The following is a 24,784-nucleotide window of genomic DNA, read 5'->3' on the forward strand; positions in this document are numbered from 1 at the left end:
GGTGAATGGTTTGCCATTCAATGAGGTTGAGAACACAGGAGGAGCTGGGGGTTTGGGCAGAACCGTCATCTCTAACACTGTGAATGATTAAAACTTGAGGTCACAATTTTAAGTGCTTTGTATGTACTCTGTTATTTCACAGACAACTAAACTGATAGGAGTAAAATAATATGCCAAAGTCACGCACCAGGGAGTTAGCTACAGAATCTTGACCCTCATGATGTTTTCCATACCTTTCGAGAGCATCATTTCAATTTTGAACATGTTACACTTGAGATGCCCATAACATGTAAAGTGGAAATAATAAGGGAATTAAATCTGAGTAGAGATAAAAAATACTTTACAGCCATCCACTCATCGACATTAAAGTGAGAGTTGGGAAAGACGAATGTGATTGTAAAGGGAGAGAGAGTGTATAATTAGAAGGGCAACAGGCCTGGTGGGGGCGGGGGCGGGGGGGAATCTAACGCTATCAATCTTTGGTGGAGAAGATGGCACCTTCTTAAAAGATTGAAATGGAGGAACCGAAAGGGAAGGATAAATCTCAGAAGAGTATAATGTAAGAGGAGCCAAAGAAAGAAAGTGTTTCCGGAAGAAGGATGTGGTTCTCTGCCTAGTACTCCTAATAGGTTGAGGGATTCAAAGTATGCAAGCAATTTAAAGGAAAATTTTCCTTTATGCATGGAAGTTAACCTCCCACCTTCCTTATTTATCTATTCTTACAACCAAGATTCAACTAAGCAAAAAGAAAGTTTAAAATACATATACTCATAAGGACAGAGAAAATAGCAGACATCGGGATATAAGAAATTTCAGCAAATTTTGAGCATCCAGGAAACAGAGATGCTGTGTATACTCGTCTACATGCAAAGTGCATCGTTGACTCCATCATAAAATACCCACAAAGGAATACACAAATTTATTGACTCTGTAGACCTCTTGAAAGTCTTGGAGACAACAGGTACCAAGCAAGTACCTGAAGAGATTTAGTACTGAAAATAGACAAATTGACTGAAATTCTCTGTGTACAAAACTATGCCCCAGGCAGAACATGAGAATATTCTTTGGCTTGCTGCCAGAGCATCCTGCAATGAAACCTATTATGCATACAAAGCTTTCAATTAGCTTTTTAGAGCTTCACTGTTCAATACTGAAGGACAGCCAGGGATCACCAGATATTTTAATAAAACCCCTATCATGAAAGATAAAGAACTAAATAGACAAACAAAAAATAGAACTCAGAAATAATGCCGGAAGCAAGGGTAAAAAGATTTAAAGTTTATAGTTAATATCTTCTGAGAGAACATGAAAACTGTATGGCCCCCAGAAATACAAACAAGATACTATGAATAAGGAATGTGCATTCAGGAAGCAACAAGTAATTTTTGGAGAGTAAAACTATGTTATAAGATAAAGATAATATAGTAGATGGATTTAGAAGATATAGTTGAGAAAAATCTCCCAGAAAATAGAATAAAAAGACACAGACATGGAAATTACAAGAGAAATAATAGTTGAATTACCAGATAAATCTAGGAGGTATGTTCTAATCCAGTTAATCAGGATTGCAGCAAAAGAAAATAGAAACAATGAAGAGGAAAAAATGTCAAATAATAACAGAAAATTTAACAGAACTGGCAGAGAAGTGCTTCCAAAGTGGAAAGGTCCCCATCAAGCACCAGTTCAATGGATTGGAAAAAAAATAAAAATTAAAGCACCCTGTCATGAAATTTCAAAAAACTAAGAAAAGACAAAAATTCTAAAATGATCTGGTGGAAGGGAAGGTGGGTATAAAACAGGATTTTGAATAGTAATGGAACTGAATTTCCTGACAACAGCTTTAAAAACTAGAAAATAATAAATTAAAAAGGCCTTCAAATTTATGAAGGAAAATTATTTCTGACCTGAAAGTATATATGTGTATATATCCAGCTAAAATTTGAGTTGTTTGTGGGTGAAATAAAACCATGTTCAGACATGCAAAGTTCTCAAAAGATGTACCTACCATAGATGCTTTCTCAGAAAGTTATTGGATATAAGATTCCACCTTTGGCTGTGTGCCAACAAATCTAGAAAGGCATGGGATCCAGGACGTAGGAGATGTAACACAAAAAAGAATTGAAAAATTCACAGAATGATAGTGAAGAGAAATTCCAGGATGACAGATATATGGCAGGTCTAGAAAAGCCACCACTCCAGACAGGAGCAGGTGTGACTGCACGAGGGGAGACAGGGAATTGGATTAGTGGAAGGTACATAGAAAAACCAAGCAAAGAAAACAAGAGACAATTTTTAAAGAGACAAAAAGATGCACAAGAAATAAAATATGATTGAATTGCAAATGTATATAATCATCATAAAATAAATCCTATTAATTTAAAAGAAAATTGCAGAGAAAGAGAGAGAGGTCGGTAAGAAGTATGTGGGAATCTACTAGAAGAAGGTAAACTGCCACATTACATACTAATAACCTGTAATTTAAAAAATTCAAGAGTAGAACTATAATCAAGTTATCTAGAAATTTAGGGTAGAAAAAAGTTCTAAAAATTTGGAAGTTATTATGTGTAGGGAGCATAATTCAGGAATGGAAGGAATTGAGAATCCATGCATTAAATACCAAAATTATCAATAGATGGAAGAGGATGTTCAAGAGATGCTAAGTTAACGGTATAAGAAGAGTGGTGAGATGTTACTGGGTAATGAGACCATCAAAGAAACACGAATTTTGGAGGATGAGAGAAGAGTAATAATTTTTAGAAAGCAAGGAGGATAACAATTCCACTTGCTAACCGTGAAGCGTTTAAGGTGTTTGAAAATCAATGTGCTCCACTTGTAAAGGCTGTAAGTGAACCAAGTTTCAGTTGAGACTATACTGGAGAGGGAGCATTCAGTGAAGAGGGTGAGGCTTAATGACGTGTTGATTTTGATATAAGGCATAATCTTTGAGTTCAGAGGAAGTCCAGGAAAGAGAAGTTGGGCTGGCGGAAGAGCTCAGCACATTGTGGGGGACAGAAAAGATGACCAAAAGAGCCCACGTTTTGGGCCAATGAAAGGCAAAGCAGTTCTAAGTGAGTTAAATTCCAAAAGTTTCTGTAGACAGTGAACACTCTCTCCAAATGGTTCAGGAGCAGACCTAGATATTCTCTTTTTTTCTCTTGGTTCATAATAAAAAAATTGTGGTAGCAACAGATAAGTAATAAAAAACAAAACAAAAATGCCCATGTGGTTCAGCACAAAGGATAAATGCAAGGTACGATGCAACAAAAAGCATGAACAATTGATTCCACACTCATTTGTGGGTCATCGAGGCAGACAAGGTATATGCCTTCAGTCAGCTCTATGGCATCACAGCTGAGTGGTCAATATGGCGACTAGTGACTCAAATTACAAACCTGGGAATCTCTCAAGATACCATCCTTTCCCCCACAGCCTCCCCTTTCATCTCTCATTTAATCCATCACCAACACTTTGGATTCTGCGTCTTAAATAATCTTTCCATCACTTCTGTCCATACTTACTGTTGCTGTCATAGTCTGAGCCATCATCATTTTTCTTTACAACTGCAATGACCTCAACAAACACTTAGTAGGTGCCTAATATATGTCAGGTATTTACTAGGTGCATTTACTGCTTGCATAATATGTTCTAGATCCCTCATAGAGATGTGGAAGTCACTAATCTATGATCAAGGATTTCACGTAAGGTCAAGTATAATAACAGTTACAAAACCTTGTGATTCAGGCTCCCAGAAATGAGAAGTGTAGGAATTCAAGAGATAGAAAGTAATGGAAAAGAAAGGTCATCTTTTTAAATGTTTTTTAGTTGGCCTTCTACAGATTATCATGTGCAAATAGCCATCCATTGAGGAGAGAGAGAATCCCCTCCTCTAACACTTTAGTTTGTATGGCTGGACTAGTAATTAAAACAGTAAAATTGACACAAGACTAAATTAATAGGAGAACAATTAATTTAATATATACACACAGGAGAATCATAAGATGCTCAGATCATAAAATGGGGCTCAAAGAAATGATCAAACCAGGCACCTTTTTATACTTTTTAGACAAAGAAATAATACATTTGTGAGAAATTGACAAGGCAAAGAACGTGCTCATTGCAAGGAATGTAAGCAGGGTTCGGGTATTCGTTAGTGAGGAATCTAAACAAAGTTTGAGTTTGGGTAGTAACTTAGTAAAGGCCTTAACAAAGCTTGTTTATACAAGCTTTTGACTCTGTATTCTTTTATAATAAATCTCGTGATAAGGTTGTCTCAACCCTCAGGAGTAGGGAGGGCACGTATCACATGGGAAATGTATTTCCTAATTTTAGAGGGATGGAGTGGTCAGGGCTTTCTTCTTCCATGAGCAGTTTTTTTTTTTTTTTTGGTTTCCTTAAGTTTTCAAGGTCAGCACCTTAGGTACCTATTTCTTTTTTTTTTCCGTTTTTTTAACTAAAGTTTATTGGGATGACAATTGTTAGTAAAGTTACATAAATGTCAGGTGTACAAGTGCATGGGCAGTTTCTTAATTGAGTTTAATTCAAAATACTCAGCATACCATTGTGGGATATCTTGGGGTGGCCTGCCATGAGCCCAAACAGAACCCACTTAGCATATAGGGAAATTGTACACATAATTAAGAAGCAACATGATTAGTGCTCTGAGAACTCAGAGGAAGATGCCCGTCATTATTCTTCCTTGGGAGACACACAGAGATTGTGACCTTTTAGTTAGGATGAGAAGTTTTTCAAGAGAATTATCAGTAACTGATGGTGGTTGTGGAGAAAGAGTCCCAAACATGTTCATTTATTCATTCATGTATTCATTTGCTCATTCTAGATTTGTTAATTGAACGTCTATTATTTGTCAAGCACCAAGACAAATGCAAAAAATGGATAAAACATAGTTCTACCCTCAAGAGGCTTACAGTCTATGAGAAGAATGACATGAAAAACAATAGATTTAATAAAGTGTTATAGGTGCCGGTATCTAAGTCTCTACAAGAGGTCATGGCATTTAGTTTGTTTCACCTAGAGAGGGACTGGTCAAGGATGTCACAGGTTTCTACCATGATTATAAGTTGTTTTCTTCCATTAAAATCATAGGATTCATAAAGATAGGCCCTCATTCTTAAGCACAGATCAATCCAACTCTAATCTGTAGCTCCAATAGAATATAAGCCTTCTATAAACAGAGAATGTGTTCAATTCATCACTCTGTCCCCAGTACCTGGATCAGTGCCTCGAAAAGAATTGTTATTCAATGAGTATAGGTTGACCGATGGAATGAATTTGTGGTCAAAAAGAAGACATCTTAAATGTTAGGGGTGAAACCTGAATATTTTTGAAGAAATGGGAGAAAAGTGCTTTTTCCAACAAATTCTGGAGATTTCCATTCTGTACTGTAATTTGTGTGAAATGAAAACCATATTACAGATCCACATTTCAAGTGAGAGTGTAAACATAGCGATAGTATTGCAGAGTCCTGATTGTATTCTGGCCCAATCCTGCCATTCCAAAGCTGTGTGATGGTGGGAAGCCTCTTACCCTCTCTAAATCTATTTATTTGTGTATTAAATTGGAATAAACCTATCTCACCTACCTTATAAGACTGCTTAAAGGATTAAATGATATAATGCATGTGCATATATATACAATACAAACTTTAAAGTATTATGTCATTATAAAATATATACTAACTTTAAATTTCTCAGTTTTAAATATAACAAGAATGCCATCCAAAGGCAATTGATTAAGCAGTTGTTTTCTTTTGTTTGTTTGTTTTTCTCTAGTGCAGTGCCTGGAGATGACCACCAAACGGAAAATAATCGGCCGTCTAGTGCCGTGCCGATGTTTCCGAGGTGAAGAAGAAATCATCTCCGTTTTAGATTACTCCCACTGCAGCCTTCAGCAGGTGCCAAAAGAGGTCTTCAACTTTGAAAGGACATTAGAGGAGCTTTATCTAGATGCTAACCAAATTGAAGAGCTACCCAAGGTAATTTTTGACAACCTAAAATATACCCTGCCAATGAGTATTTCATAATTTCCAAAAACTTGGCATAATGATAATGCTAACTACAGCTCTCTGTGTGGGTAATTTACAATTCATTCAAATTGGTATAACTTTCCCCACTATTCTCATTGCCTTTTAATACCACTCCATTTGTAACTTCGTGTAATATGTCCATAACCAATTGACCTCCATAGAAATCATCATTTTATGGATTATGCCTTGTTGTTTTAATTTAAAATGCGCCACCCCCAAGAAAATACAGATTGGTGGATGAGATCAACAGCTAATGTGTAAAAAAGAAAGGAAAAACATGACACTGTTTCAAAACTGAAAGTTTTATATGTTGTATGTTAAGGGAACATTGTTTTAAAACTTGAATTATATGGTCTAAGAAATACCTTTATACACACACACACACACACACACACATGCAATTAATACTATTATGGAAAACATGCTGTTGTTTCTGGAATTTGAAATCTTAGATTATTACAAACATCACTAAATGTATATAGCATACAATTAAAAAACACAATGTAGCAAAATGTTTAATTAATATCAAACTTTGCACACGCGCGCACACACACACACACACACACACACACACACACAAAGAGCCATTATAACATTGTGCTATGCAAAGAAAATGTCTCCTGTGATCTTGTTCTCCATGGCAGAAAAGATTGGATGATAAGAGATTAGCTACAGCAGACCAAGGCCACAAAACAGGGAGGTTCAAAATCTCAACCACTGGATCCTAATGGTCACTTAAATAAGTGACTCAGATTAAGTAATCAGAATGGCATTACCTGTGAAAGATTTGCACAATGGCTCTGAGGGGGAAAAAGTGTCATGCAACATGTTTTCATTATTGATACGAAATGAAGTACGTATTAAATATCTAGGAACTAGAAAAAGAATCTTCCATAATAAAACTAACTTCATTATCAAAAATCTAAGTATAACATGCTGATCAAAACAAATTATGAATAATTATTTTCATTTAGGATTATTAATTATGGTGTTTATAAACACTTCAGAGGCAAGAACTATTTAATGTGTACATCCAAGCCAATATGCTTCATTTTTGACAACCTAAGAGTACAGTGTCATCTTAGATCTTTGCTCAGGAGAGCTGTGTCAAGGTTAAAAAAAAAAATTTGACAATATGGATTATCATCTGGATTGCACATCAAGTAGAGGCTGGACTGAATTGGTGTCTCTTCTCCCACACTATGAACTACTTGAGGTAAAGATGACATCTTATTCATCTTGGCCTCCTGTATGCATGCATGCCTGCTTTCACATGATGGTTACTCAGTTGATCTGTTGTCACTGCCAGGTGGAACAATGCAGAGAATTTCATGCATTACAGGACTCGATTAGCAAAATTATATAAGGGTAAACAATTGCTAAATGTGGCATTTAGGTCTAATTTAGAAAAATAAGCACAGGTGTTTTTGTAGGGAAAGCCAATCTAGGATTTCCAGATAAATAACATCCAGTGATATTTGAATTTTAAACTAAAAAACAGACACTTTTTTTAGTATATGCATAATTATGCCCCAAATATTGCATTTGATGTGCTTATACTAAAAAAAAGTTTCATTATTTATCTGAAATTTAAATTTAACTGGGCATCCTATATTTTTATTTGCCAGATCTGGAAACCCTAAGCCCGTCTAGTCATTTAAAATCTTTTTTAGGTCTATGTGACAGATTCTGTAAGACAAATAGTAAAAACACGGTTAAGGTTGATTAATCAAGCAATATTTATTTAATATCTACTATGCGGTATGTTAGGCTTTACTGGTGTTACAAGAGAATTAAGTATCAATCCTTGCTCTCCATGATCTGACAACCTAATTACAGAGAAATCGGAAGCATTCGAGGTAAATGTACAGTAACGTATAATCAGAACCAAATACTGTGGCGGAGCTTATATATAGAGAAGAGTTCTGTTTTTGGAGGGGAGTAAGGGGTGCTTGACCCAAAAGCACAGATGTAAAAGTTAAGATGGTACGTATGGAGAGGGAGACAAGAGAGACAGCAGAGTTATGAAAAGTCTGGAGCTGAAGGAGCACGTGATGAGTTCTGACTACATGTAGGTACAGTAGGGAGAGTGGGAGGACCCAGATTATGAGAGGTTTTAAGAGTCCCACAGCATTGTTTGACTTAATGCATTAGGCAGATAATGCCATTAGGGAGTTCTATACATCAAGTAAGTCACTAGGAGCTTAAATAGGCTTGCATTTGTAGTAAATTTAAATAATAAAAATGAACCAATGACCTCCTCAATGGATTAGACGTACACTTCCCAATGCATTATAATTAAGATAAGAAGAAAGTATCTTTTATTATTGGTATGCTTTATATATTTCAAAGATCTTTTACATAATCCCTCAAGATTTCTATAGTCCCCAAATTCAATGCTTTCTTAAAAGAGCCCTGTAAGTTAGTTTCTTCTGAAGTATCTGATTTTGACCTGTAATCTAAATTATCTGACATTGAGATATATCTTAATGATGCATTTTTTGTGCATCATTATATTTGTGCATTTTTAGAAAAATAGGAAATTAAGAAACAAAAGGAGTGATGTATCAGTTGGCTTCCCTATATGTGTTTCAAGTAATAGAAAACCCAATCCAAACTAATTTAAACAAGAAATAGTATTTATTGGCTCACATAACTGGAAGATCCATCTTAGGACAGGCTCCAGAGCTGGTATGTTTTTATTCACCTTGTGTGGGATCCAGTTTATTCTGAGGCTAGCTTCTCTCATGGTGGCAGTCTGGTCGCCACGGTTCTAGAGTCCACTTCCACAGCATCCAAAAAGAAATATCTGGCTCCTGAAACTTTTTTCTGAGAAGGACAAGAAAGTATCTCCCTCAGAATTGCTCAACTAACTTTTCCTCAGGTCTCATTGGCCTTAATTGTGTCACACGTTTATTGCTGATTTAATCCCTTTGCTATGCAATCCCATATGGCAAGAAGAAAGGGATCATTATGATTGGGTTAAACAATGATGGGCCTCCTCTATGGAGCAGTGATTGTTGGCAGCAACTCAAGGGGGAGGGTTGGAAGGACTGCTGGGGAGATTACCACAATGGACACTATAAACAAAATGTTATACAATGATTTCAGGAGATCAATTTGTTCTTAAGCAAAGACAACATATAACAATTTTAAGGGCTTGTAAATAAAATCTTAAACCCTTCTGGAATTTAAATCTTTAAAGTTAGATTAAATAACATGTTTTTGTCTGCCATCTTATTTTATTGTTTTCTTTATATTCCTCTGGCATTGTTACCATGTGGTTTCCGATATATTCAGTAATGAGATAGCCATTCCTATTCTTCATTTTACATTATGGCAAGACTTGCCTTTTATAAACATTTTTATTCTTTTCTTGCTGATATTTTATACTGAGAATATTCTAGCTGGCCATGACTCCCTCCTGTAAGATGTTATACAACAGGTAGAGAACAGAGTCAAGGTTAATGGCATCAGGAAAAGATATGTCAAGAGTGTGTCAGAAAAGATGCAAAAATAGATAGGAAAGAACATGAAGTTTTTTGATGAGGAATAGCTCAATCTGTGTTGCTTAATTCTCTATTGTAAAGGATAAAAATACAAGTGACATGCCTTTCACACAGTGATAGAAAGCGCCACAACTTATAATTCAGTACTTTTTTGCTCATTATTTTAAATTGGAAACTTAAAATTATAGACAGATAATTTTAATAGACCATACCAGGTTGTACGTTACACATGAAGTAGTGTGGGAAGGCAAATGTGAAAAAAGCAATAAAGAGAAAAACTATAGAGAAACTTCCTGAAACTGAAGAGGAACTTTTAAAATGAGAATAGAAATAATTTTGGAAAAGCCAATATATGATCAAAATTGAAAGACATGGAGAGTGCATTTAGTAGAGGAGGTAAATTTAAACATGTGTACAAGAAGGTGGGACTAAATCTGAAGCACCATACTTTAAAAGTTTTCTCCATTTAAAAGTTTACAACCTACTCCAGAAATATTTTATAGATTTGAACCTGAGCTTTGGACCCAGACAAACCTGGGGTTAGATCCTAGCACTGCTATTTGATTAAGAAGGGATTTTATTTTCTGGAATCCTCAATATCTTCATTAGCAAAACTGAGAAAATAATAGCACTACCTCCTGTGGCTAAATCGATGATAGTTACATGATTGATAGATAGATAGATAGATAGATAGATAGATAGATAGATAGATAGATAGATAGATAGATATTATAGATAGAATGTTGGGTGATATAATGAATGTGGAATACCTGGAATAGAAAAATATTTAATAATTTCTATTCATCATTTTCCTATCACAGATGAAAAAAATGTATGTAATTACACTGAATCAAACATAAATAAGATTTGGTAACATCTCAAGATAGTTCTGGGTATTGACTCTCCAAAAGAAACATGTTGTGTCATGACTTCATCTCTTTCTGAAATCTCCAAAGACAACTTCTAGAAAAACAATTCCCTGCCCATAATGGGTAAAATGTTTTTGACCCTAACAGCTACACCAGCACATTTGGGATAACACCACCACTTCTGCAGAGAATTTCCTTGATTCACAAAATCACAATGTCACATCATTTTTGAGTAGATGCAATCTTGGAGATTATTTTATTTAGCCCTTGTTGGTACTAATAAGCAAGTCCAAACCAGAAAAGTTAAGGAACTTCTCTTAGGCCACATGGGATGTTATCTTCTATCCAAAACTATTACGAAAAGATTATGTATTAGTCAGGATAAAACAGGTTATACTATAGTAACAAGTCAAAATTTCGGTGGATAACTGAACAACTGCTTTGTGTCCCATGAGTATTCACAGGGACCACTGCTCTTGAGGAGCCCACAGCTAATAACTAGTTTAACTTTCTACCCATGCAGAAGTATCTGTTTTTGTCTTTCAACAGTCATCCAACCTCTTTATGTACATTTCTGTTATGGAAGAAATCACTAACTTAGAAAGCAGATCATTGCATTAGTGGAGAGTTGTGATTATAAGAAAATTCTGTAATTTGTTGATGTTTCCAAATGGCCATCTATCTATCTATCCATCCAACACTTGGCTGGGCACTCGGGGTTATAAAAAGATTATTAAGGCATGTTTTCTATGGACAAGGAACTATGCTTCTGGCATTACTGCCTTGATCCTTGAAATATTTTAAAGGAATTCGTGTACTTTGCCTTAGAGTTCTTTTTTCCAGGACTAGTTTACAAGTTTCTTTGACCATTTTCAAGGACATGCTTTATAGTTGCTACACCATCTTGGTTCCTTTCTTCTGGACACATTCTAATTATTAGCTTGATTTATCAAATGGCAATATGTGTCCAAGTGGAAGTACCCAACAAAGTGATAAACAAAAGGTAATGAAATTCAAGAGCAAGGTTAGAGATGGATTTAAGAGTCATCCTCCTAGAGGTGAGAATTAAAACAATGAGACAAGATGATGTTCCTTAGAGAGAAAGGAAGAAGAAAATTGCAGAGAAGTAAATGCTAAACTTTAAAAAGCAAAATGATACTACAAACTCATACTAGAACTTGCTAGAAATTACTTGTGTTTTCCCCAGCAGTCAGGCGACTTTGTATACAGGGATAAAATTTAGAAATTTTATTGTGCTCATGAAGCTAAGAGACTGTGGGTAAGACAAATCTGGCATTTCAACTGATTTTTATCTAGCTTCTAAAGAATACAAAAATCTGTTGTTCATAGTGAATAGAAGAAAACGATATAGCCTTTATTATGTAGCACTTTCAAAGATAATTCTGGGTATTTCCAATCTTTCAAGACATGTGAAATTTAAGATCATGAGCATTTCTCTTGTAGAGACCTCAAATGAATTGTTTGTTTTATATGTGAGGAAGGCAAGGTCCTCCCTTCCTATCAGAATGCCATAAAACAGTCGGAGGGACACAAAACAAGTGAGGTGTAGGGAGGTCATTCAGATATTTTAAAACAATTAGGAAAGCCAAAGAAACAAATATTAATTTGAATGTTAAGCTCTGTGTTCTTAAATTTTGCTCATTTTTTTGGAGGCATGTTGATAATATCTCTATTTGGGCTCTAGTTTTGCCTCAGCCTGACCCAGATCAGTAGATCCCACACTTCTCAAATTGATAATCCAGCAAAATGTGGAAACTGACATTCTCTTTCTCTTGATAAATAAGTATTTTTAAAGTCTTATATAAGACTTTTATTATTTTATTGTAAAAGCATAATTCAACAGCCAAATGTGGAAAACACTCAAATACCAAATAAACGGTACAACTTTACAAGAACTGAGAGGCAGTAAACCTATACTCTCTTTTTTCAAATAGCAGTTTTATTGAGATGTATTTCACGTACCTTCAAATTTATCCTTACAAAGTGTTCAATGCAGTGGTTTCATTATATTCACAGAATTGTACAACCATCACCACTGTCTAACTCTAGAAATTGTAATCACTTCCCCCCAAAACAAAGTATACCTGTTAGCAGTCACTCCATAGTCTCTGCTTCTCCTCATCTCAGGGAACCTCTTTCTCCACGGATTTGTCTGTTCTGGACATTTCATGAAAGTGGAATCATACAACACGGAGGGTATTTTGTGACTGGCTTCTTTCTCTGTGCATAATGTTTTCAAGGTTCATCCATGTTGTAGTGTATTCCTTTTATTGCCAAATAATATTGCGTTGCATGGATATACACTATACCAATTTTTAAAAATAGGATATAATACTTTTTGAAATGCAGACATATTGCTAAAAAATGTTATTTTGCTATAACATATTTGTTTTCTCAGTACAAATTCATCAGTTTGCGGTCTTGTAGTCTATAGTACACATGAAGTTAAACTCCAGTAACCAACTTCTTCCAGTGCTTTGTTTTTCATTAAGTAATTGTTGAAATTCAATTTCATAAACACACACACACACACACACACACACACACACACACACACACACACACACACACAGAGGGTGCCAGAAAAATGTATATACATTTTAAGAAAGAAAAACTGTATGTCAATCCTCCACGTTGCCACTCTTGTATGGTTGTGGAGCTGAAACAGATCATTCAATATGAAGTAACCAGGAATTTATCAGAGAGATGTTTTAAACTAGTGAAAATATTGTCATGGCCTGCCTCCAGTCACTGGACCATAAATAGCAAAAATCCTCATTGACTCTCCATAAAATAAATGAGCAACAAAACATGAACCCGAATCATGCCAGCAGCCAGCAGGTAAAATAAAGTTCCAAGTTAATGGCCAGCAAATGGGCTATGACTACTGTGTGGGAGCATTTGTGCTGAGCCTTTACATAAAAGCTACACAAGCTCTCTGCTCAGAGACTTGGCCCCTGCTCTTTCCTCTGCTAGCATTGCTTTTCCACAAGACCTGCTCCTTCATTTCCTAAGGTCTCTGCTCAGAATCACCTTACCAGAGAAGATTCACCCCTTTGTCTTATACAAAATAACAACACCCACCACCACCATTACTTATTCCCTCTAATAAAATTTTAGGCTTAATTGTATCTCTAGAAAATTTCTAGTACAATTCAATTACGTTAACCTGTATTAAGATGCTGTCTAAGTATCATTTCTATAAAACATCAGCATGAAAAGATCCCTCTGATATGATGTGTATTATTTTACAAAGAGTCAGATCTTTGACTGTGGTGGGAGGTCAGGAAGGGCAGGAAAAGTTGGAGCATACCTGCATAGGACACAGAAAATAAAACTCTCTCGCTTAATGGCGTTTTATTTTATTCTATCCTATTCTAACTTTTTGATGCTGATTCTGTAGGTTGAAGTGAGGTGGGATAATTTTTGTGGCTCCCCCACAAGTTATTACCTAATACAGTGCACTCTGCAATTTTTTTGTACCCTCAAACTCTGAGTACTTTATCCATATAAATTAGAGCTGCCACATAATATGTTCTTAAATAAAGGAATGTTGTCTCTGACTCTAGAAGCAGTCAAAGGGGGGATGTCATGGAAAGTATTTTTACATGTATGGGGGTGGAGAAGGGAATAAGTCAGCAGCTCTAGTTTACAGATTCCATCTCGGCTGCCACTGACACTGAAGTTACCTATCCAGCTCCTGTAGGAAATTGAATGATATATACTTTGCTGGTCACTGGGAAAATAGTGATTGAACAGACTTATGTCCTCTTTAGCATGAGAGACAGACATTAAACAAGTAACTGCATCAGGTAAGCTGTCTTTTATGATAGAAGGGGAAGCAACAGGTGTTGTGGACAAATTCAGTGGAGCATCCTCCCTGAAGAATGTCACTACAACTAAGACTTAAGGATGAGAAAGAGTTCACTCAGAGAGGAGTGGCCAGGTTCCAGAGACAATACAAATGAGACATATTTAAGGAACTGAAAAAAGTTAAGTATTGCTTAAATATGTAGTGCAAGAGTGACAATGGGAGAAACGAGGATGGAGAAATTATAAAGACCTTCCATGATAAGATAGGAAGTTTGAATTTTCTCTGGACATTTCACTTAAGTCCAGCAATATCACGTATGTATTTTAGAAAGATAGTTCTAGCTGCACTAAAAATAGACATAAAAGTGTAAACCTAGAGGCAAGAAGACCAGTAGACATTTGTGAGAGGATGATGACCTAGTTCAGGGTAGTGACGCTGAGGATAGAACAAAGGACACAGTTTGAGAGACTTTTTGGAGGCAAAATTTACTGGATTTGGTCATCTGTTTGATCTCTTGATTTGGAGGGAAGCGGCCAAAAGAGTCACACGTGACTCCCAGTTTTTTACTAGAGAACAAGGAGTGAACCAAAAGATGGAGGTATGGAGTCCAGGAAACCAGAACCCAGTTCAGGAAGGTAGCAAATGAATATCTATGGAAGCCATGTGTGTGTCACACAGAGAGAAATCCGCCCATCCGCCCAGACTGGAGCCAGCTACACCAGGTGCAGGAATGAGTTCCTCCAGAATAAAATGTGGACCTAGCAATTTATCTGATGTGCTTTAGCAATTGGAAATATAATCGCTGGGCATTTGACAGAGCTGTTTGAGTATTTGAGGGGGAAAATTAAGGCTAAATGTGTAGAGAACCTAGCAAATAAAAAATAAAGCAACTTCAGAAAAAAAATTAAGAGTTAAAAAAAAACACAGTGTGCAAATAAACATTAATATCAGCATTAACTACTGATATAACAAAAAATTGGATGTAAATATATCAGGAAGATAAGAAAAAAGAATGATGATGGTTGTTGTTGTGAGAAATATGATTTTTCACCTGCCTTAATATGAAATAAATGTGCAGTATTTGTAATTGATAAAACTAGAAGTGGAAATACATGTGTATTCTATAGAAATATAGAAGAATATACAAAAAATAATAGCTAAAGAAGTTGAAAGCAACTACCTCTAGAAATGGGATTGTGGGATGTGAATAAAAGGATAAAGAACCAATGTAATGCTTTTACAAAAATAAAAATTAATTTTAAAGAAAGAGAATTGAACTGGAAGAGAAAAGCATGAGAGGTTAACCTTTTGGTAGCTCTGATAAAATTATGGTACTTCTTTTTGAAAATGGTCCGTATGACACACTAATAAATGTAAATGTCCGCTGCTCAAGTAAATTGTAAAGTAACATTTGAGCAAATTACATGACATAAGTTAAAACGTAAATTTATAAAGGTGGGTCAGTCGATATTTACTATCTACTCTTCAATAGTTCTTATAATACTAGTTAACTTATTATTACATGTTTTAATGTTATTTCATTCCTGGCTCACTCCTTAGTATGTGAAGTAGTTCTAAATCAGAGGGCATTTACTAACACGGCAATTTGGACTGACTTCTGGAATAAAATCTGCATTTAGGGAATTAATTTCTCTAAAGTATACTTTTTTTTCTGAAGTTGCTTTATTTTTTATTGCTTGTTTTCTATCTATCTACCCTCTCAATTTTTAGACTAATTCTAGTATATTGTCTCTCTAGTATTTATTCTTATACTCTAGAGAAATCCCTTAAAGGCTGATTTCACTCTAGAAATGAGCAAATTGCTGCATAAGTGGAATACCTTCTTTGACCGAGAACCACATCAAGATAACAGTTCTTGACCGGTGACTCCTGGGAAGTCAGGCCATTCTCAACTTGTTATAGGAACATGGGATTACGCCAGTGTGAGTCCAAGGTTGACCTTCCCTAAAATGGGCCTGTAGACATCTGAAAATCACCACATGAACACTTGCTTCCAAAATTGGTACAGGTGTATGAGGCCGTGAGTTAGGACCTGCTATAGCATACAAGTGATACATTTTTTAAGAATGACAATGAGCGAAAAGATTTCTAAGAGAGAAACATGAATGTGTTATGGAATCAAACGCAAAATTCAACTAAATTGCTGGGCTAAAAAAATCACGTTCACTGTATTCTGTTGTTAGAGGAATTGTGGGAGAAGTGTAAGAGACCATAGACTAAACTTCAGAGATAATGATAGTTCCTCAGGTAATGATAGGAATGCAGAGAAGGATACGAATAATGTAAATTCACACTTATTGCTGGCTAGCTACTATATTTAACTTCAAAGGTCAGATCCAAAAATCCCAGTAGAACCTCTAATTGCCGAGATGAAGAGCAGTTAGAAGTGAAATGTCTGGTGTGATGGAAAGCAGTAGAGCTTTAAAATCAGGCAAATTTGGATTAGAGCCCCAGTGTGAGGAAGGTTCTCCATCTACCCTATTTAGAAGAAAACATCTACCCTGCAGGATTGTTTGACCTGTACCTTGTTTTCATCATGTACTGACCTTGTGGTCCTTCTTCTTCCGTGTTATAGTTTAAATAACACGTCTGTGAAGTATGAGTATGGGACCTGGCAAAACGCAAAGCCTCCAACAAATGGTGGCAATTGTTAAGAGCTGTAGTACCATAAAGAACACCAAAAAGTTGACTTTTTTCTATAAAATGAGAAATGGTAGTCCCACTTCACAAACAGGAAACTATTTTCTTTTCTAAATTAATAGTGATATAAAAAGAGAGACAATCTTTTGTAGATATCTATTCTTCCAAAATTTATGTGAAAATTATTTTTAACAAAATCCCAGAGATACTTATCTGTCCAATACAAAGAGGCAGTTTGCTGTTTCTGTAATGAACCCAAAACAACAATAAATAAGTTAAATTGTGACCAGAGATTAGAGGAAATACCAATATTCTATCTTTCTCTTTAGAACGTTTTTACTGATTCTTGATTTCCTGGTAACAGTGTAGCCTTGCTCTTATTTTTCATTTTGGCATCTGTGTGTATGTGTGTGGTATTTATCGCCTAGAAAGTTAAGTTTTCTCTTGTCTTTAAATTTTAAGTGTGCGTATTAAAGATTTGTGCTCTTTTTTTTTTTTTAAAATGACAATAAAGGTTAATTAAGTTGACTTTAACTCCCATCGTCCTTCATGGTCTCTTTTCTGTCTGTCAGTGGCTTTAATAGGATAAAGGTTCTCTTTATTTGTTCTAAATAATTAAGAATTGACTACATAAAAGCTTGTAATCTATGTTCACCCCATAAATTTACCCATTAACATTAATGATGGCTGTTTCCATCATTGCCAGTGAAGCACCACCAGCCTGCAGAGAAGTTCTAATTCCTAGGAGAAATGGAGCAGGTCCAAGGCCAACAGGGCAGGGTGTGAGAATGCTAAGAAACAGGAGAACAGAGTTACAGAAACCAAGGGAGAGGAGAGTTCTCAGGAGGGAGGAAATGGAATAGGAAAGCCAAGTAAGGCAAAAACTAGAGAATCCATTAGAATGGGTGGTAAAGCTTCATTCGTGACTTTTTTTTTTCTTTGAAACATTTAGTTATTTAGTTTATTTTTTTTCTATTAAAATGTATTGGGGTGACAGTAGTCAACAAAACTGCAAGTTTCAAGGGTACGATTCTATAATACATCATCTATGTATTACATTGTGTGCTCATCCCTCAGAGTAAGTTCTCCTTCCATCACCATATATTTGGTCCCCTATACCCCCTCCGTCCTACCCTCTCGTAACCCCTAAACAGTTGTCTGTGTCTATGAGTTTTTTTCTTTACTTGTTTGTCTTGTTCCTTTGTTGCCTTCAGTTTTATATCCCACGTATGAGTGAAGTCATGGTTCTCGACTTCTTCTGTCTGACTTATTTCACTTAGCATAATGATCTCAAGATCCATCCATGTAGTCGTAAATGGCAGTATTCGTGACTTTTACAATAACAGCTTCGGGAGGAAAGGAGGGAGGATCTTCTTGATCTTCCCATTCTCTCTAGGTGATCATATTCATCCATTCTCACATTCTCAGCCACCGCACTGAAGACTTACAAATCGATTTTGCCAGCTACGCCCTATTTCTCAATCTTTAGATTTATACGTGCTTTCTGGATTTATTTGAATATTTGTCTTCAACAAATTTCCCCCCTTGAAACCTGTCTCCTGTCCTATATTCTCTGTCTTATTTGAGTGACTATCCAGTCCCAATACCAAGACCCTGTCGTCTTTTACTCTTACTCCTTACTCACCTTCCTCATCAAATCAATTGCCAAGTCCTGTCAATTTGGCCACTAATTTCTTAAATCTAATCTCAGCTCTCCATCACAGAACCTTTGACAGGCCCTCATCCATCTCTCAGTGAACTAATGGAACAGTCTCCTTATTGATATGTCTTAAAGCCACTTTTCTCCCCCAATTTATTCTTCACACAGCCGACAGTGATATTTCCAAATGTAAATGTGACCAGGCCCATAACCTCGGTTGAGGCTGTTCTGTTTCCTCTCTAATTTGGGGGTGGGGGGGTGGGGGGGGAGACAGGACTGAGAATTTATGCTGATACGAGGCCTCCCGTTTTCTGTCTACAACCTCCCTCTCCAACCTCTTCTGTTCTCACACCAAGTGTTCTGGAAACACAGAACTCTTTCTTGCCTCTAAACGCATGCTGTTTCCTCTGTCTCCTATGCTACTTCAAAACTCATCTCAGTTGTCACCTCCTCCCACAGTCTTCATTCTGCACTCACTGGCACAGTGATTTAACTCTCCTCTGTGCTCCATATTACCATGTGTACAGTTCTACAAATGCACTTACCAAACCTATGGCAATTGTTCATTCGATACATATTTATTGAATGCCACCTCTATTCCAGGGACACAGGGTTGAAGAAGGAAGACAGTAGAATATGTGACAATGTCTACTTGATCTTTAAACTATTACTACTTAATCTTTAATCTTGTTTGGTTCAAAGTTAGGATCTCACTAAATATTTGTTGCACAAATAATTGTAATATGATTTTGTAAAAGTGGGTCATAGAAATATGTATACAAGACCAAACGAAAGCACAGTAGAGAGACAACCAATCCTGCTTTCCTGAGGGGTCAGGGAAATCTGACTGGCAGAAAGCAATGCTAAAGATAAGACTAGAACACAGTGTAACGGGGCTTTTTAAGTGGTAAATGTGAGCCTTAGAGAAAATTTATGGAACTTGCTCAGTAGCATGTGGCTAGTTAAGGGTGGAGTCAAAATTCAAAGTTAAGTCTGTCTGATTCCAAAGTTGGTAATCTTTCCACTATGACCACAAGTGGAGGAAAGACTCCAGCTATACCATAAGCCATCTTTTTTCTGGGTTGCTGACCTGAACAAAAAGTTAAATATATATATATATGAGTTGTATATATAGATATATAAGTTGTATCACCTTATACTAGTATGGAAGTCTATATCAATGCCATTCATCTCAACTGTTCACACACCACATTGACTACTGTCTATAGCCAGAGCCAAAACCTTCATAAATGTCAATTACCAAAAATTTTACCAACTCGTAGTTACTAAAAAAGTAATTAACAAAAAAACCAATGCATATCTGTGCTCGTATACACACACACACACACACACACACACACACACACACATGCACACACTCACACATTCGCGTGCATCACTTGCCTTAAGGCTTGTCTTATGTATAGCGGAGTTATCAGGAATTTGCCCCAAATGCCTATTAACAATAAAAATTAAACATTTTAAGATGTGCTTTTATATTCAGCTTTCACTTTTTCCAGTTGTCTTCTTGGTGTTATTAACTTGCTTACAAGTAAAGTAACCATAGATATATAAGTTAAAGAACATTTTAATTTTTAAAAATGTAAAGGCATTTGTTATTAAGTAGAAAGTGTATGGTAAGGTGCTATGCCTTGTATATTCAAACCAACAGCTGTTATTCCAGTAAAATAGACATATTCCCTTCCTTCTAAACAATGACAAATGCTAAAATAACCTTGTTGTTCTAAAGGGAAAAAAATGATTTCAAGAATGCCTTTGAACAAATTGTTGCTGAAAAGATCTGTATTTTAAAAGTAACAGCAGTGGTATTTATTGTTTTCTAGGATAAAGTGCCTAGGTATTTATTGTAGATGCCATCTTTCTGCAGGGAAGAAAAGCACTCGTCTCTGCAGCACATTCAGTGCTACTGAAATGCAGAAGGTGTTATAAGGGCTGCCTTTTTCTTATTGAATGCTGCCAGCACTTGTCCAGCTCCACACTGCCCATGTCAGCCCACAGCTTCGTTGCTTCTGAGATCTTAAAGTGTTGTCAGACCACAAAACTTTCCCTCCTTTGACTGTGATATACTACTGGCGCCGTGTTAATGATTTCTCCTCTCATGAGTCACCCCTCCTGACAGTGCCTTAAGACTCATTATGTTTCACCTAGATGTTCTCTAATCATCTACCTGCCGGCTTCTGGTCACAAGTGCCAATTGTTTCTCAAAAACAAAATTCTGAGTCAGTCACATCCCGACTTATGAACAGTTAAGGGGTGGATGTTAACATGAGGGAGTGGTGTAGAGTACTTTGAAAAGCAGGCAAATCCACACGTACAAATTCTCTAGGTCAAAGGCAAGGTCTAGGAAAGGTATTTTTTTATTATTATTATTAAAATGCAATGGGCAAAGCCCTCTCTCTTTCTGATAGTATTTATTTAGTATTTTTTACATTGCATTTTATTTTATATTTTTGTATTTATAACCACTGCATACTTGAGGAAGGGGATACTTTGTGAATTCATCTTTGGGTTCTGGAGCTGTGCCTGCTAGTACAGAAGTAGATGTTTAAGAGGTGCTCTCTGAGTACAAACCATCAGGAAGGAAGGGAGATGGGAAGAAAAGAAGGGAAGAAAAAAGTTGGAAAGGAAGCAGGGAGGGAGGGAAAGAAAGACAAGAGTCGATTGCTGTCATAATTAGAAGCTTACTATTTCACCAAGTGCATAGATAAAACCATATTTACACTATTGTTTTTGAGTTGGCTCTTTTCTAACTAAAGATAATTATTCACACTTGTATTAAACTAAAGAATTTTAAAACATTTTATTATAATGTGCACAAAAGAATTATTTCCTTGAAACAGCTTTCAAACAAACTTGAAAATACTATACCCTGAACACTTTTAAGGTGATTCAAAGGAAAAACTTCTAAGAAACCAGCCATTCAGTGATGCCAACTCATTAGACAATCCTTTTTCCTGGTGGAATCCGCTTGTGCCAACACATGGCATCAATATCCTTCTCATTGAATATTTATGATTTTATATGAAACTTTTCAGGAAAAGCAGTTATCTTTTTAAAATTCACAAGCAACTGATACTTTTTTATTTGTGGTGGAAAAATAAACAGCTTATTTCATATTTTTTCTAAGGAACTGTTTTAAGATAGAGTCATTCACATTGACGGAGTTTTTATTGTATCTTTATTTCTCTACGCTAGAGTATGAAAGGGATAATAAAATCCTAATACAAATGGTAACAGTTTGCATTTATATAGCACTTCTGTGTTAGCAACGTGCTGTAACATATACTCACATTTACTTTAATTTAGGTCCTTGCTGTCAGTAGTCATTGAGTCTGAGTCTTCTTTCCTATACCCCCTGGAACCGTTGTGGCTCAGGGTTCCCAGTCTCATTCACTGTCCCCTCCCAGGCATCCTCCAACTGTTGTCAGTTGTCACTGTTATCTTTCCAAAGCAAGATCTGCTGGTGCAGAGGGAGCGGTCCTCTGCAGTGGAAATGGCTTTGTATCAGACAAAATTGAATTTGAAGTCTGGCTCTGGCACTTCTTAAGTATACGGCCTTGTAAAAGTTAACTTTCTGAGTTTTCCCACCTGCAAAATAAGGATAATAATACCTTCCCTGACACACTGTTGCAAGAACTAGAGACAATATATTTTTAAAACTAGTTTAGTGCCCTGCACATATATAATAGGCACTCAACAAATGGCGACCATCTTATTTGCCACTTCTCTACATAAAAATATTCATGGAAGAACAACTAGTTAACTGAGAAAGTACCATGTGACAGGCATTGCATTATACACTGCAGGTGCTACAGGGACTAGAGAAGTTTACAGCCTGATAATTCCAAAGCAGGGACATCCAGGCTTCAGTAGGGATAAATACAGAATGTTATGAAAGTACAGGAGTGGAGCATGTAAACTGGTATTAGGCTGTGACTTCAGAGTTGGGAGGATCTCACCGTGGAGAAGGGGATAGAGAGGTGGTGGGACAGGGTGGGGAGGACCAACACTTCAGCCGGAAAGCTGGCATTGGCAAAGGTGAGAAAGAGCACGGTGGGTGCAGAATCTGTCAGCCACTGAGTGTGGCTGCAGATATGGTAACACAGCACAGTACAGGGCAAAGTATGAGCAAGAGACAGGGGACGGGAATGACAAGATGAGAAACTGGAGAGGTGAAGGGCACTGACTGCCATATTAAGGAATTTGGACTTTGTCCTGAAGAGAACAGAGAACAACTGGGGGAAAAAATTATCAGGAGATGGACCTGATCACATTTGCTTATTCAGAAGTAACATGTCAAGACCTGTCACAGGGGTCCTTCACCTGGTCCACAGATCCATGCATGGGCTTCTGGTGATTTGCAAGTTCCTTGAAATCGGACGCAAATAGGTATGTGTGTGTGTGCATGTGCATATGCATGTATTTTTCTGGAGATAGTATCCATAAGGTTGACTCAAAAATGACTGAAAATCATCATCTGAACACCTCCTGTAGGATAAAGCCCAGACTTATATTCTTTCTTTCACATTCTGGCTAAATTCTTCATTTTCTACTCACCTCCACAAAGTTTAGAATATACCCACTTTTAATTTATTGCCATTCCTGATGGGCCCCTGTGTCTTTTCTCCTACATAGTACAGCATTCTGGACTGCCTTCCTCTTCCAAATTCACCCTTCCTCGCCACCTCACCCTCTGCTCACGGAGCTACCCCTCTCTCAAAACCTAGATTAGCTCTTTCTTCCTTCTCCAGCCATTCTCTCGTTTTCCTTCCCCAGTCTTCTTTAGCTCAAGCACAAATCACAGTTACAGAGTGCAATTGATCCAGCTGGACTGAGACATGGACAAATAGACCAGTGGACTAGAAATAGAAAGTTCAGAGACTGACCCATACTTATGTGGAAGTCAGATGTACAGCAGAGCTTGTGCAAATCAGTGAAGAGATGATTGCTTTCAAAATGGTCCTCTATAAAGTGAAAAGAATGGATGCTCACTTCACATCATTCTTAAAAATGAATCCCAAATGAGTCAAATCAAAGCATGAGAACTTTCAGGAAAAAAAAAATATCGGAGACATCTGCACATGTTAAAACTGAGATGAATTTGACTATTATAAACATCTTTTATTGAAAGATACCATAAAAAGAATGAAAAGTTGAACCATATATTGAGACAACTGTCAAAGAATTATTATCCAAAATATGCGACAAACTCATTCCCATTAATAAAACGAGAAAAAAATGTTCAATTTTATTAGTAATTTGGGAAAAGGTATTACCATTTTACATTCTACAGACTAGAAAAAATTAAGTAATCTGAAAATACAAATTTTGAATATAGTATGAAGAAATAAAAGTTCTTTTCCTTGTTGGTGGCAATTTAAATTGTTATAGCCACATTGGAAAACCATTCTATTACTTAGTAAATTTGAACTTATGCCTACCTCCTCAGAGAAACTTGTGTATGTGCACTAGCAGATATATTTAAGAATGTTCTTAGCAGTGTTGTTCATATTGGAAAAATTGGAATCAACTCAAAAGTCTATGAACAGTAGAATATATAAGAAAATTGCGTTCTATGAAGCATAACGTAGTAAAAACGAATGAATAGATTTTGTACATCAAGATGGTAACAACATAATATTGAATGGAAAAAGTCAACTTGCAGAAGAAAGCATACAATATTATTCTATGCATACAAAGATAAACAGACAAATCTAAATATGTGTTTTTAGGATTGCTAGACCTGTGGTAAACATATAGTAAACAGAAAAAAAGGGAATTTTATTAATTCCAGAAATCAGTTGCCTCTCGATGGGTCGAGTAAGACAAAGGGACACGATTGGGAAAGACATCAAGTAGCTTTCCAAAGCTGGACTGAGGAATACGGGTCCTTGTTTTATTGTCAAATTTTCAAAGAGCCTACATATCCCATACACTCTTGTGTTGAGTATTGCACCATAAAAATTTTAAATGACAAAAACAATTATAAGATACATGCAATGACCCATCAAAGATATGGTTCATCTCTTGAAGAGCTCCCAATTTGATGCTTGTTTCAGAATCTCTATCCTTCCTACTTCATATACTGTCGTGAGGAACTCTTTTCTTTCTTGTTTCTTCCTTTCACATTCTGTTCTTTTTTTCTGTCTTCTTAAGTTGCATGCTAATACATTGTTCTCACTCCTT

General features: G+C 36.3%; 1 protein-coding gene across 1 annotated transcript in view; it reads left to right on the forward strand.

Moving 5' to 3' along the window:
- Window positions 1–24,784, forward strand: part of LRRC7 (leucine rich repeat containing 7) — a 364,327-nt gene that overhangs the window by 70,635 nt on the left and 268,908 nt on the right. Inside the window, 1 exon segment of the mRNA XM_033115988.1 lies at window positions 5,790–5,992. Coding sequence (XP_032971879.1) covers window positions 5,790–5,992 — 203 coding nt within the window.

Source organism: Rhinolophus ferrumequinum, chromosome 9 (genome assembly GCF_004115265.2).
Source record: "Rhinolophus ferrumequinum isolate MPI-CBG mRhiFer1 chromosome 9, mRhiFer1_v1.p, whole genome shotgun sequence".
Taxonomy (NCBI): Eukaryota; Metazoa; Chordata; class Mammalia; order Chiroptera; family Rhinolophidae; genus Rhinolophus; species Rhinolophus ferrumequinum.